The sequence below is a fragment of the Pleurodeles waltl genome, chromosome 6, assembly GCF_031143425.1.
Source record: "Pleurodeles waltl isolate 20211129_DDA chromosome 6, aPleWal1.hap1.20221129, whole genome shotgun sequence".
NCBI classification, from domain to species: domain Eukaryota; kingdom Metazoa; phylum Chordata; class Amphibia; order Caudata; family Salamandridae; genus Pleurodeles; species Pleurodeles waltl.
In genome coordinates, this window is record NC_090445.1 from 1,227,335,789 (window position 1) to 1,227,351,443 (window position 15,655).

At 41.0% G+C, this 15,655-nt stretch overlaps 1 protein-coding gene across 2 annotated transcripts in view; it reads right to left on the reverse strand.

Annotated features, from left to right (window-relative positions):
* The window catches only part of SEC24C (SEC24 homolog C, COPII coat complex component), a 1,280,009-nt gene that overhangs the window by 1,218,649 nt on the left and 45,705 nt on the right, over window positions 1-15,655 (reverse strand). For both annotated transcript variants that reach the window (XM_069240542.1, XM_069240541.1), the window contains exon 3: window positions 5,532-5,664. In XM_069240542.1, the coding sequence (XP_069096643.1) occupies window positions 5,532-5,664 (133 nt within the window). The remainder of the gene's footprint in view (window positions 1-5,531; window positions 5,665-15,655) is intronic.

The window sequence follows — 15,655 nt, forward strand, 5'->3', positions numbered from 1 at the left end:
GACCCAGGAGCAGAACGGGAGGAGCACGACGCTTGCACAACCAAACTCTCCGGAGTTGGGTGCTTGGACAAAAAGTCCGGATCACCTGGGGCTACTCGATAGAGTCTCGCCACCGCCCTGTTTACAGCAGCCGAAGTCACTGGCTTCTTCCAAACTTCCCTAGTAGGCTCCAAAAGACCCTCATTGAAAGGAAGAAGGGGCTCCGCCAGAGCTGATGCTGGATGCAGCACCTCGGTAAGGATGTTGGTCTTCACATCCACAGCAGGAAGTGGAAGGTCCAAAAAGTCTGCTGCCTTCCTCACCACAGCATGAAAAGAGTCAGCCTCCTCTGTATACTCTCCCGGAGAAGCCAAGTCCCATTCCGGGGAAGTGTTTATGCCGCTTGCAGTATCCAGACCTTGCAGGTCCCCTGAAGGCTCCATGATTTCTCCTTCCTCCAAGTGCTGCTTCTCATATTCTTGTTCTTCCAGCAGCTTCAGCGCCAACCTCCTGGAGCGGAGCCTGGACTCGAGCCCCGGAGTCGCTAAGGTGTCAGCCGGCACCGAAGATCTGGCGAAGTCGACCCTCGGAGCCATCCGACGTGGGACCCCCGGTGCCACAGGCATCATTAAGGTTGACTGAATCCGTGGTGAATCCATCGGTGCCGGGACTGTGGACGTTGTCGGCGTCCGCGGTCTTCTGGACGAAGCCAAAGGCATAGGTGCCGAAGCAGTACTTCCGGAAGGAAGAAAGGGCATAAAGGGTGTCAGCTTGTAAGGAGCCGGAGCACCCATGTCAAAAGCCAAAGGACCCGACGGACCTGCATGCCCATCTCCATGCTCCAAGGTGGCAAAAATATTAAACATAACATTTAGAAATGCTGTGGGGTCCATGCCCGGCGCCGGGAAAGCCGGAACACCTTGAGGAGCCAGCGCCGGCGGTGAACCCGATGGCGGCCCAGGTATCTCCTGCTCCGGAGAAGCCCTCGGCTCCTGAAGCAGATCCACTTCATACACCGACAGTGGAGAGGTCGGTGAAGCTGGAGTCATTGGAGGCGTCACAGTTGGGCTGATCTCCTACGTCGGTCGGCGCCAAGCCGATGGAGACCTCGAACGGGAGCGATCTCTGCTCAATCGGCGCCGAGAGTCCTGATGGCGCCGATGAGACTTCGAGGATCTTGAAGAAGACTCTCTATGATGATGCTTCTTCTTCTTAGATCGAGCAAGAAACAACTTAGCCTCTCGTTCTTTCAGGGCCTTAGGATTCATGCATTGGCATGAACCGCAGGACTCTACTTCATGGTCAGAAATAAGGCACCACAAGCAATTCTCATGTGGGTCCGTGACCGACATGCGACCTCCACATTGCTTACAGGGTTTAAAACCCGACTTCCTCGGCTGCGACAGTTACACCGGAGTGAAACTGTAGCTCCCTGGTAGCCTCGAAGAAAAAACGTTACTCGAAGGCACGTAAAAAAGGGAACTGACGTCTGCACGTCGACGAGGGCTTCTTATTGCCTGGATGACATCATACGGCATCGCGTGGAGTCGGGCAATTGTGATGTCATCGTCGACGTGCAGAGCTAGAAGAAAATTTTCATCGAAAGCTGGCGCGAGGGGAAAATTCTTTAGGTGAGGAATCCACAGGTAGTTGTATCCATTAGAAACTTGTGTTTACTTTTCTTTGACTACAAAGGTAGAGTATTATGTAAAGTGACCTGTCTAGACGATCATGCCTGGGTACCTTGACAGTCCAGAAAAAGGCTGTAGGACTTAATTTACTATTTTAATGCTGTTATAAAAAAAAAAAAAATGAACTGCACAAATATTTCAAAATATATCTGCATGTAGGAAAGCACTTTTTGTAATTCTTAAGTGCAATTGAAACAAATTTTAATAGAATCAAACACCTGGTGATGTGCAGATAATACATATTTTATGTATCTTGAATTCGAGACATTATCATTTGTATGCTATAAAGTTTCATCATTAAAACTGCATGTGTGTGGTAAATTTGCCATGTCAATGGAAAATTTGATATCTGTAAATGACAGGATGCTACCACATCATGTTTATTAATATATTTAATAAAAGTGAGAGTTTTTAAAAGAGTTTTTAAAAACTACAGAAACATTTCTGCCTCCTCTCTGACGACAATGCGGTCAGTGAACCAAGAAGCAAGTTAAGGGTCATGTGTACCCCTGTATGACAAATGTTTAGCATATTCATTCAAACAAAATAGTTTATTGTACAGCAAACTTGATTATCTTACATATTTGAAGGCACTCTCATGCGTAACAATGAAGAAAAGAGCAAGTCTGTGAAATAAAATATTTGCTAGGATCCACAAAATTAAGATCAGTTTATGGGTCAAAAGCATTACAGTTAGGTTGAGTACATTATCTAAGTCAGTAGACCTGCAGGTCTGGTAACATTTTTATGATTTTTTCGATAATGCGAGTTACTCTTGTTAGTTCCCTTCTTTAAGGACTTTTAAAACAAGAAAGGTGACTTAATCATTAGAGAACATAGTATGCACCAACTAAGACAACAGTTTCTAATGATTCAACCTCGGATCATTTACATCACAATTCTGAACTGTCTCAGAGTATGGTAGCTTAACCAAACCAACACAGATCTGAGGTCCCACTGACCTATTGTAAGTGCTGCAGCAGGAAACCTTCAGGCAACCCCTTCGGCGGCAAAATCAAGCAGGAATCCGGAATAGCTCTGTTTTCTTAAAAATATATTAGAAAGCACTGACATACAATGACAGCCAAAATCTGCAATCACTTTTTGGGAATTTGAAAAGATAAAGCTATACTTTTGGACAGGGAAGGTTCAAGAGCATCAAGATGATTTGGATCTCAACACTGGAGAACCCCTGTTACCTGTACTTATAAAAGGTAATTATGCTGTTCTCCAAGGCATTCACGATATCAAGCACTTTATCATGCCCTACAATATGTGCACCCTAAGGTTGCCCAGATCAGATTCAACAGACTGTGCCCACTTTCCTTCCTGTGAAAGGAAAGGATGAAACAGCAGCCTTTCTTGCGTCTACCGGTTTACTAATCCTACCAGGCCAATCTGAAGCCTCCAAAATCACGATCATGTAAAACCGTCTGACACTCTTAAAGACCAAGGGGGTTATTCCAACTTTGGAGGAGGTGGTAATCCGTCCCAAATGTGACGGATTTACCACCAGCCGTATTACGAGTTCCATAGGATATAATGGACTTGTAATACGGCTGGTGGTATATCCGTCACTTTACCGTCACATTTGGGACGGATTACCACTTCCTCCAAAGTTGGAATAACCCCCCAAGTGTTTAACTAGGGAAAGGGAACATGAACTAGTAAGTTTGGCAACAAACATTTAATCTCCAAGAGCAAGTTTCAAGAACTCCCTACAGCTAAATATTAGGTAGGTAGAGCTTTTGGTGAGTTGCCAAGAGATCCAACAATGGGTAATCCCCCATCTCGAAATGTGTTAAGGTTGCATCTGGATAAAGGCTTCATTGGCCCAAAGGCATCTAAAGTTGGTATAGAGCATCAGCCTCTGCTAAATAACATAGAAGGTAGATATCCCTTGTGATTGTCCAATGTCAATGCATCACTACACAATGACACTTGTTGGGACTGTGCATGCTGTGGTATAGTCAATCAACAAAACCTGCAAAGAAAAGCCACAAGAACCAGTGCTACTGGCTTGTGCTCCATAGACTTGAGTGGAAAAATCTCAGCCCTTGATGAAATGCCTCTTACAACCCGATCCTCCCACTGCCCTCCATAACCAATCATGGAGACGATGGAGGCATTCGGTCATCACCAGAACAAGACCAGTTAATCAAAATAATGGTCATGGCAATGGTAACACAAAAGTGTTCAATTCAAACACCTCACACACACATTCAAGGCACTTCACAGTTCAGCCACCATTTACCTGAATAGTTCAATCTACTTCCAGCAACCATCCAGCCACCTCTGCTGACTCCTACTCACCAACATAACACACATACACAGAACCAGATCATGGGGATGAGTATTCTCTTACATTGCTCCTAAAGTGTGGAACGACCATTCTCTCCACATCAGAACCTCTTACTGGCCTTGAATTCCACAAGAAGCTGAAGACTTGGCTTTTCAATTAACCAATCCACTAAAGGGCTAAGGGTGCACATACATACACACCTGCTCAACGCAGGATAACCTTGCGGTTATAGTGCACTTCACAAAAACGCATAACAGAACATTTAACAGGAATTCACTCTGTCCACCATACTACAGTGCAGCAAACATACAGCCCACCATCAGAAGTTCTGCAAGCCAATGGTCTTGATGACGCTGAATCCAGTGTCCAAACTCTCCCATGCCTGAATAACCACAAGAATGAAAGTCTCATTCTATACAACTAGAGGAAACATCCCCTTTATGTGCTAACCAGTAGCAGTGGAGTACCATCAGAAAAGATAAGAAGCAGGAGACATTCAAATTAAGTGTGCTGAAACTGTTGAAAAGCCCCACACCCATTATATTCCAACCCTGACATATGGGTGGTAAATTTAAATTAAGTAGTATGACGATGTGCCACCGCCTATTTACTAAGGTATCATTGAGACATCATACAACATTAGTCCCATCCCACCAGTCACTGGCACAATAACTGCTGGCTACAAATGTTCTTGATCTTGTTCCATAGCAGGTATTTTTGAAACAATCTGCAGGTAAAATAGAACCTAGTGGAAATTAACTTTCCTGTCCAAGTTTTGTGGATACTGTCTTACACCTCACCTGACTTGGAGAGGGACAGAATTTCATTCAAGCACTACAAGGGGTAAAATATGAAGCACTGTAAAGACAAAAACCTTTGCCAGTGTTCGGGACTAGTTTTTCACATATAACTCACTGCCAAACAAGACACATGAGAAAACTTCTACAATTTACCATTGACTCATTGTATTCATATTTCAACAAGGAAATGTTAGGCATTTGGATAAAATACACATGATTCTATGTCAGGGTTAACAATGCATTTTATATGAATGGAACTGAGCTGTATGCTCTTTTAGAGAGCTGGTGAAAACAGGTACAAAGTGAGAGTGCAGAAAGCAACTTAGTTTGTTCAAGGTGTAGAAAACTGCTAACCTAAGGAATAGCTGAGAAATTTAGTTTAATAGTCTTGAAAAAACTGACACAGTACATTTACAAAATAAGGATGTGGCAGATGCAACAGAACCATATTCCTAATTCCAATTAAGAATGTTCTATGCTTGACTCACTCTTTTCAGTTCTCAAACTCATGGAGATTGCCCCAAGCTGGCAATTACTTAAAGTCGATTTCTACAGCACGGAGCAGAAAAAAACAATTGAATGGGCTTAAGTTCACTCTTAAGCCAGTTGCACTATACAGTTCACCTAGTAGAATCATTTTTTAAGAATTATTTTTTCTACTAGAAATGAATTAATCCCTTTTTGGAAAATGCACAGGATGCTATATGAAAGCGCAATATTTATAAATTGCTTAGGAGCTCCCATTTCTGAAAGCCTTACCTCTGCCTTTGACCAGCTGAAGGTCCATTCTGGAGATCCCTGTATACATACGGACTGTGTACTGCCTGTCCTGCAGACCCAGGAGTTGCTGTGTTGGGTGGGTCTCCTGAAGACAGTGGAGCTCTTGATGCACCTGAAGATTTTTAGAGGAGAAGGATATAAAATAAAATAATTAGTAATAGTTACTCTGGCATAAGGATAGAACAATGCTTCTATTAAACTTGAAACAAAGTGTTATGCATACACCAGAGGCAGTTCTAGATTTCTAGTTCTCAAATTCATTAACCATTCCTAATCTGACTTGTCAAGCAGATATGTATGTGTTGTGAGATGACGGGTCAGGGGCAGGGCATGATTTGGGGGCTTTTAGCACAAGTGATCCATGTGTCCAGTAAACAACAAATCGGATAAGTTAAGAAGATTGGGTCACCTCTTCCCTGATGTGAAAAAGAAACTCCTGAATTGGTTGTTCAGAAGCCAAATCAATTGCTGAATATCATTTATGTAGAAAGAATCATCCTTGAGGGCATAGGAGAAGAAAGATGGGCAATTATTCTGTGCTACGATATGAAAATCAAAAAGTCTATAACGACAGAAAAACACAAACACATTTCATACAAAACAGGAAAGTACAACAAATAAATGAAATGTCATATCTACAAAAAACACTAGGTAAGACCTACAAGAATCTGATATATTTGAATTCACAGGAGCTCCTACGTGGTGATTGGATCTTGAATGACCAATCTGAAAAGTGATTAAATAATAAATAATTCCTTAAGGAGTTTCTTGCTGTTCACGCTATTTACCCACCCCCAGAGGGAAAACTTAGGCTATGCTATTGTGTTTCAGCTGTCTTTAGTGCAAATATTTGCACTGCAAAGGTTACTTTTTACAATAAAAGGTGGCTATTGCTATTCATTTGAGTAGCTTTCCCAATATATTTCTGAAGCTGAAACCTCTGACCCATATGTTGCAAAAAGAGAGTATTCCATCCCCACTAAGCAAAACACAACAACAAAAGCTACTTCCAAAAAGACCTCCAATTCTTTTATGTAGCTTTTCTAATTCAAGTATTAGTTTGTACAGAACTTCATGCAAAAGTTTTGATTGACTGTTTGAAGGCAAACATTATTCCTAATGGTCAGCTTTTTAGAAACATTCTAATTATTTTTGTTGGTGAAGAGGAATTTAAAATGTTTGTCTGAGCATAGAGACAGCTCTAAAACGTTAATAAATGTTTTCTTAAAAATAAGAAACATAAAAAAAAGACAGGATCTGGTAAAGAAGTCACTAGATGTCCAGTTCATCATTAATGCAAAGGATTGCCTTGAAAATCTTGAAACCTTTAAAGGAATTTAAACACATTGGTATATTTTAAAGTCAAACTGGAAAAAGACATTAAGAATTACAGCGAGGAACGTGCAGACCCTTTCCCAAAAAAAAAAAAAAAAAGGGACTTCTATGGACACACAGAGGGAGATGTCTTTCAAAACCACCACCAAAACAATATGTTTCACATACTGGCTCAGACTCCGAAAGTGATCAACAACTTGTTAATCTATTGTTACTGTGAAAATCTTAGCACCTCTTACCAATATTTTTCTGAGGGGCTGGTGGGGATGGGTGATAGAGTGAGGCTGCCAGGGTTAGTACAAGAACCAGTACAGATCTGGCTTCTGCCAAACACGAAACAAGTAGTAACACGCACACAAAACCACTGGTAACAAGCACTGGCAAACCCAATAGGTTTTGCCTTTGATTTTTCTTCTGCATTCTATCTTACTAACTAGATGATATTAGAAAAAGGTTGTAATAATAGTTTATCAAATTTAAAACACACATTAATAGTTGTTTATGTTGTAATGTATATTGAAATAATATCCCTGGGTTCCAAACTTGTAATTTGCACCTTATTTCATATGGCAGTGAATTAGAGTATAGTAATGAGAAGTTAGTAAATTGTAACTGCACCATTCAAATCATGCCCCTTTTAACTGCAATTGTGACTGACTGTTTAGTAGTAAAATATAGCAATATTTTGTGTTTAGAGGAGCTACAACAACTTTCGGCCCCAGTGCCACTGCACCTGCTGCATCACTCAAATCATGACCTTAATGCCCAGTTGATGCCTGCACTTGTGACTGCCTGTTTAGAAGTAAAGTTTAGTAATAATTTGTGTTTAGTGGGGTTCCTAGAGTTTTTGGGCACAGTGCCACTGCAGCTGCTGGACTATTCGAACCAGGACCCTAATGTCTGCACGATAACTGTACTTGTGACTGCCTGCTTATTAGTAAACCATTGCAATATTTTGTGCTTTGAGTTATGACAACTTTTGGCTCCGGTGACACTGCACCAGTTGCCCCATTGAAATCATGACCCTATTTCCTGCAAAGTAACTGCACTTGTGACTGCCTGTTTAGTAGTAAAATATAGCAATATTTGGTGCTTAGAGGGGTTCCTTGAGCTTTTGGAACCGGTGTTACTACACCTCCTGTAGCACTAAAATCATGACCCTAGTGCATGTAAGGTAACTGCACTTGTGACTGCCTGTTTAGTAGTAAAATGTAGCAATAGTCTGTGTTCAGAGGATTTCTGACACCATATGGAACTGGTGCCACTGCACCATTATAATCATGACCCTAGTGCCTGCAAGATAAGTCACGTGTGACTGCCTGTTTAAGCACCAAATATTGCAATATTTAACTCCTTGAGTCGTTATGACAACTTTTGGCTCCAGCGCCAGTGCACCTGCTGCACCATTCAAAGCATGACATATTGCCTGCAAGGTAACTGCACTTGTGACTGTCTGTTAATAAGTCACTGAGAGAATAACAATTTGAAATAATATGTCACTCAATCAGAAATGATGTTTCTTTAAAAAGGAGTGAGTGGTAATTTAAGAAACAAATAATTTTGATATTTAGAACGGTTATTCATCAGAAATGTAATTAAGTAATGAGAAACACAACATCATGAGCCCACTCGCTGCTTGCTTTACATCTGCACTCAATACTCCATTGCAAGAAGGCCAAAATGTTTACACACACTTCAATGGTAATTGACAGGCATTCAGTTAATCTTTTTGCTTACACACCCTAGCAAGGGATCAGTCATCAAAAACCGGAAGGTGTACTTTGGCCACGGCAAAAGCAGAGCAGAAAGCAGAGCAGAAGAGCAGGAAGTGACCAATTAAAAGCAAGCAAATTCAAGCAACGTTTGAATTAAACCGGAAGTTCAGGTAAGTAAAGGGGAAGTAGGAAGGGGTTCTAAGTTCCTTTAAAGATTTTATTTTAGTAGCGTAAAATGACAAATGTGGAAGACCAAAAATGGATATTATCCCAATTTTTAACCTCTGACTATTCACTTAGTTCCATTGAGTTTGAAGTCTTGAACAAAGGACCTTCCTTTGTATCTACACACAAAAATGAGTTTTACACCATCCAAAGAACAAAAATACTTACCTATAGCAACACCTTATCTGGTAGACACTATCTAGCTGCAGATTTCTTATCTTAGACCATTCCCCAGGTATCAGAGTGGATCAGGAAACTTTTAGAGCAGCACCTCTGCGTTCTTGTAGGTGGAGTCTTTCAGCTCCGCATTGGTGGCTCCAGAACGGACATTTGCAGTGCCTATAAAGGCAGCACCCCAGTGAGCTGACAGTTACTTTTCAGGACCTTTCCACACCAGAAGACCAGAGCGACAAAGGTTGCTGATGTACCACTGTGCAGACACTAAGGACTTCATAAAGGTTACCTACGCTGTATGGAGAAATCAGTTTTGAGAGCTGAGGATGGGAGTGTCTCTACTAGATAAGGTGTTAAAAGTAATTAACTTGTTCATCTGAGGGGCTGCTTTGAAAATAAGTTATTTTAATGATTCCCTCCCCCTGGGGACCATTTCTAATAAAAATCCAGTGATCAATCCTTCTCTGTCAAAATTAAATCATTGTTCGTGGACATGTGTCCCTAAAACCCTCTGTATAGTGTGTGGAATACCCCCCCTATTTGTATGTGTATATCATTTACTCTATCTACAGGACCTACTTTTGGATATGGAGTCTCCACCTGAATATATTAATTAGTTGGACTGCTCTAGAAACTTGAAGATTGTGGTGAAGAATTGTAGTGCCGGCTGTGCTGTCTAGCATTGTCCAAGCCCAAGACCCGTTTTTGAGAGGGGTCCTCAGGAAGGACAGCATTTTTTTTTTCCCCAGGAAGTCCTGCTACTTTTTTTTCCTAACTTGTTTTTTAAGCACAGCTTGTCTTCTTTTTGGTTTGTAAAGTCAGAAGATCGATTAGATCCCCCCTTCCGGTCATCTACAATCTTCACAGTGCCCTTTTTCTGGTTTCTTCCCTTCAGACTCGTGAAAAGAAGGAGGAGAATGAATATCAATGTACCAATCTGGCTGTTTTAATTTTATCCCCATCTCTGAGAGCACGACCACCCGTGCAGAATTCCTGTCATGGACGAGATCAAGCCCTTATTTTATTTCTTTACGAGTCTCTTTGCTGCCCTCAAAACTTTGTTTTTAAGATTGTGGCTGTGTTCTGTCTTTTTTTAAATGTAAGATTGGCTTAATTTTTAGAAGTGTCTGAACCTCCTAACTTGTTAGAGACTTAGGACTCAGTCATAATCTCTATTTAATAGTTGGAATGGTTCCAGATGAACGCTGCAATCCAAAGGATCTCCCAAAATCACAGAGGTAAATATTTTCAGGTATATTGACACTTTCCCTATTGTCTTCTAGATCCGGGGTATAAATGTGGTACCTTTATTGGTAAGAAAATGCTCACATTCAAGACAATGCCAAAATAAGAGTCAGTATTTTACAAACACAATTTAACAAGTTCGATGAAAGAGTGAAAGGTGATCACTAGACAGATCTAAACCTACATATATTATTGTGGTAATGAGGAATGTATAACAAATGAAATCTTCAACCATATTGGGAAATTTCTCCTTCTCTAGGTCTACATTAGACTACCCTAGATCACTGAACAATTCAGCTTTCTAATTCCTAGTCACTACTATTAGGCCTGTTTTTATCTCAGCCATTCTAAAAGGCTATTGTCATAATGACTTGCTGGGAGGGAGGTAATCCGTAATCTTACCAAGTTCTATCAAGCCCGGGATTCACCCCAGCATCTTCAAGCACTTCAGGAATGTGAAGGGATGGCTTGAACTGCTCGATCCCGCACTGAGAGCTTATCCTCAGCTCCTGTAAAAGGAGGGCTCACTCAGCTACTCTCAATGCTGGCTGCCTGGTCGAGCAAATCGCCTGCGCCTGAGCTTTTCAGTTCACACCTCTGCTCAGATTGACAGATCTTTTTCCCTTACCTTAAACTCTGACCAGACCTTCTTATCCTAACTCCCTGTACCAGCCTGGAATGCGCTGCCTTTATGCATGAACTGGATTAATGTGGGAATTTACTGTCATACTGTCTGGCCACCAACAACATTTTTCTGGCACTTAAACTCATAATAATCTACGCATTTTGCTTATCTATATTGTGCAAATTCGTACCTTACACTTTAACAAAGGACGTCATTCTAATTAAAATAAATAACCTATCCTACATAAATCCCCATGCAAACATTCCCCTATATCTGGAAGGAATTTGTTCATATTACATCACCAACGCACAGAAATATGTACCAAAACAATACTAACGAGATGGCATATTTGAAGTATAATTATCTGAGATGCAAACCTCACGCATAAAAAATGGACAAATTAAATTAATCCTGTAACAATACGCTTTAACACCTTGAACGGTGCTCAAAGCTAACAAGAAATAAATAACAAAGCGTCTGACAAAAGTTAAGATAGGGGATCAACATTTTGGTAGTATACCAACCCACACATCTGTTGTAACAGTAGGCGTGTACTGTCTTTGTTGAGACGTCTGGGTGCCAGAATGACATCACAGACATCTGGAGGGAGGTCATAGATTGTCAACTGCCGCCGCTCAATATCCCCGCATGACAGCGAAGTGTATGCAGTCTCAGGTGCACAATCTTCCCTGTTGCTGTGGCAGTATTGCTTTTTTGGTAAACCTCACACTGATGCATGTAGAATCTAAGGTCTGTGGAAGTACTGGTTTACATACTCCACAGAATTAAAGAATGTCGCCTTGACTAGTTGGTATTGTCTGTTTGGAAGTCCCTATTCCTTAAATGGAATTGACATATTTATTTATATATAATTAAAATAATCTACCACTGCAGGATTTTCCAGTAACCCTGTAGTGGAAAATGATTTGATAACTATATATTAGACCTAAGCATATAATGCAATCTAAAACTACACATTTAAGCACACCTAGAGTTGGTCAGATGCTTGCTTACCACCCTCAACTTAGTATCTCTCCTTTGAAGAACATTTTTAGGTTTGTGACATTTTGTGGCATTTTACTCTTCATAAGTCCCATGATGAAGGCTGCATGGTGTTATTGTAGTGGCATGCAAACATTGGGACATGGTTTTTCCGTGCACACATATTGAGAAATCTTAAAACAAGTGTTGCTGAATTTGACTTTAAGGGTCGTTTTTACACAAATAAAGTTCTGAGGATGGTCTTGTGTTTACCGAAACTTACATACATCAGCCCATATAAAATGGAAAGATTTTGGTTGTTAGGCGGAGAGAATTCAAATATATCAGACACTTGTAAGTTTTATCTGGTAGATTTTTTTTACATATACATACATACTTACATATACACACACACACACACACATATGGAAAATGTCACTTACCCAGTGTACATCTGTTCGTGGCATGAGACGCTGCAGATTCACATGCTTTGCACATCCCGCCATCTAGTGTTGGGCTCGGAGAGTTACAAGTTGTTTTTCTTCGAAGAAGTCTTTGAGTCACGAGATCGAGGGACTCTTCCCCTTTCGGCTCCATTGCGCATGGGCGTCGACTCCATCTTAGATTGTTTTCCCCGCAGAGGGTGAGGTAGGAGTTGTGTATTATAGTAATAGTGCCCATGAAATGGAGTAAATATTTATGTACATAATATAGCTTTAAGGTGATATATTTACAAATGTTGAAGATCAACTTCGAAACGCCTACAGGCTCCTGGGGAGGCGGGTGGGCGCATGTGAATCTGCAGCGTCTCATGCCACGAACAGATGTACACTGGGAAAGTGACATTTTCCATTTGATGGCATGTGTAGCTGCAGATACACATGCTTTGCATAGACTAGTAAGCAGTTATCTCCCCAAAAGCGGTGGTTCAGCCTGTAGGAGTTGAAGTTGTTTGAAACAAAGTTCGTAGTACCGCTTGGCCTACTGTGGCTTGTTGTGCTGTTAACACATCCACGCAGTAGTGCTTGGTAAAGGTAGGAGGCGTAGACCATGTGGCTGCCTTACATATTTCAGTCATTGGAGTGTTTCCTAGAAAGGCCATAGTAGCACATTTCTTTCTAGTTGAATGTGCCTTTAGTGTAATAGGCAGTTTTCTTTTTGCTTTGAGATAACAGGTTTGAATGCATTTAACTATCCATCTAGCAATGCCTTGTTTGGAAATTGGATTTCCTGCATGAGGTTTTTGGAAAGCAACAAATAATTGTTTTGTTTTCCGAATTTGTTTTGTGCTGTCAATGTAGTACATTAACGCTCTTTTGATGTCTAATGTATGTAGTGCTCTTTCAGCTACAGAATCTGGCTCTGGGAAGAACACTGGTAGTTCCACCGTTTGATTCAAGTGGAACGGTGATATGACTTTTGGTAAGAATTTGGGATTTGTTCATAAAACTACTTTATGCTTGTGTATCTGAATAAATGGTTCTTATATGGTAAATGCTTGTATCTCACTTACTCTTCTTAGAGATGTGATGGCAATTAGAAATGCAACTTTCCATGTTAAGTATTGCATTTCACATGAGTGCATGGGTTCAAAAGGTGGACCCATGAGTCGTGTTAAGACAATGTTAAGGTTCCACGAAGGAACTGGTGGCGTTCTTGGTGGAATAATTCTCTTTAGGCCCTCCATAAATGCTTTTATGACTGGGATCCTAAATAATGAAGTGGAGTGCGTAATTTGCAGATAAGCTGAAATTGCGGCAAGATGTATCTTAATGGATGAAAGAGCTAGCTTTGACTTTTGTAAATGCAGTAAGTAGCTTACGATGTATTTAGCAGATGCGTGTAATAGCTGAATTTGATTATTATGGCAATAATAAACAAATCTTTTCCACTTATTTGCATAGCAATGTCTTGTGGTTGGTTTCCTTGCTTGTTTTATGACCTCCATACATTCCTGTGTAAGGTCTAGATGTCCGAATTCTAAGACTTCAGGAGCCAAATTGCTAGATTCAGTGATGCTGGATTTGGATGCCTGATTTGTTGTTTGTGTTGAGTTAACAGATCTGGTCTTGATATGAGGTACTACTGAGAGGTCTAGTAGTGTTGTTTACCAAGGTTGTCTTGCCCAGGTTGGTGCTATTAGTATGAGTTTAAGTTTGTTTTGACTCAATTTGTTTACTAGATACGGAAGGAGTGGGAGAGGGGGGAAAAGCATATGCAAATATCCCTGATCAGCTCATCCATAACGCATTGCCCTGAGATTGATCTTGTGGGTACCTGGATGCAAGTTTTGGCATTTTGCGTTTTCTTTTGTTGCAAATAGGTCTATTTGTGGTGTTCCCCATCTTTGGAAGTAAGTGTTTAGTATTTGCAGGTGAATCTCCCATTCGTGGATCTGTTGGTGATCCCGAGAGAGATTGTCTGCTAACTGATTCTGAATCCCTGGAATAAACTGTGCTATTAGGCGAATGTGGTTGTGAATCGCCCAATGCCATATTCTCTGTGCCAGGAGACACAACTGTGTTGAGTGTGTTCCTCCCTGTTTGTTCAGATAATACATCGTTGTCATGTTGTCTGTTTTGACAAGAATGTGTTTGTGGCTTATTATGGGTTGAAATGCCTTCAACGCTAGAAATACTGCCAGTAGTTCTAAGTGATTTATGTGAAACTGTCTCTGCTGAGTGTCCCATTGTCCTTGGATGCTGTGTTGATTGAGGTGTGCTCCCCACCCTATCATGGAGGCATCTGTCGTTATTACGTATTGAGGCACTGGGTTTTGGAAAGGCCGCCCTTGGTTTAAATTTATATTGTTCCACCATTGAAGCGAGGTGTATGTTTGGCGGTCTATCAACACTAGATCTAGAAGTTGACCCTGTGCCTGTGACCATTGTGATGCTAGGCACTGTTGTAAGGGCCGCAAGTGCAACCTTGCGTTTGGGACAATGGCTATGCATGAGGACATCATGCCTAGTAGTTTCATCACCGTCTTGACTTGTATCCTTTGTTTTGGATACATGGCCTGTATTACATTGTGAAATGCTTGTATCCTTTGTGGACTTGGAGTGGCAATCCCTTTTGTTGTGTTGATTGTAGCCCCTAAGTATTGCTGTGTTTGACACGCCTGAAGGTGCGACTTTGTGTAGTTGAGTGAGAAACCTAGATTGTGGAGGGTTTCTATGACATACTTTGTGTGTTGTGAACACCGTTCTTGCGTGTTGGTTTTGATTAACCAATCGTCTAAGTACGGGAACACATGTATTTGCTGCCTCCTGATATGTGCAGCCACTACTGCCAGGCATTTTGTAAAAACTCTTGGCGCAGTTGTTATCCCGAATGGCAACACTTTGAATTGGTAATGTACCCCTTGGAATACAAACCTTAAGTACTTTCTGTGTGAAGGATGTATCGGTATATGGAAGTATGCATCCTTTAGGTCTAGTGTTGTCATGTAGTCTTGTTTGAGCAATGGGATTACGTCCTGTAATGTCACCATTTGAAAGTGATCTGATTTGATGTAGGTATTTAATGTTCTGAGATCTAATATAGGTCATAGAGTTTTGTCCTTTTTGGGTATTAGAAAGTACAGCGAGTAAACTCCTGTTCCTTTCTGTTGAATTGGTACTAATTCTATTGCTTCTTTTTGTAGCAACGCTTGGACCTCTAGTCCTAGAAGATCCATGTGTAGTTTTGACATATTGTGTGTTTTCGGTGGGACGTTTGGAGGGAATTTGAGAAATTCTATGCAATAACCATGCTGGATAATTGCTAGGACCCAAGTGTCCGTTGTTATTTCCTCCTAATGT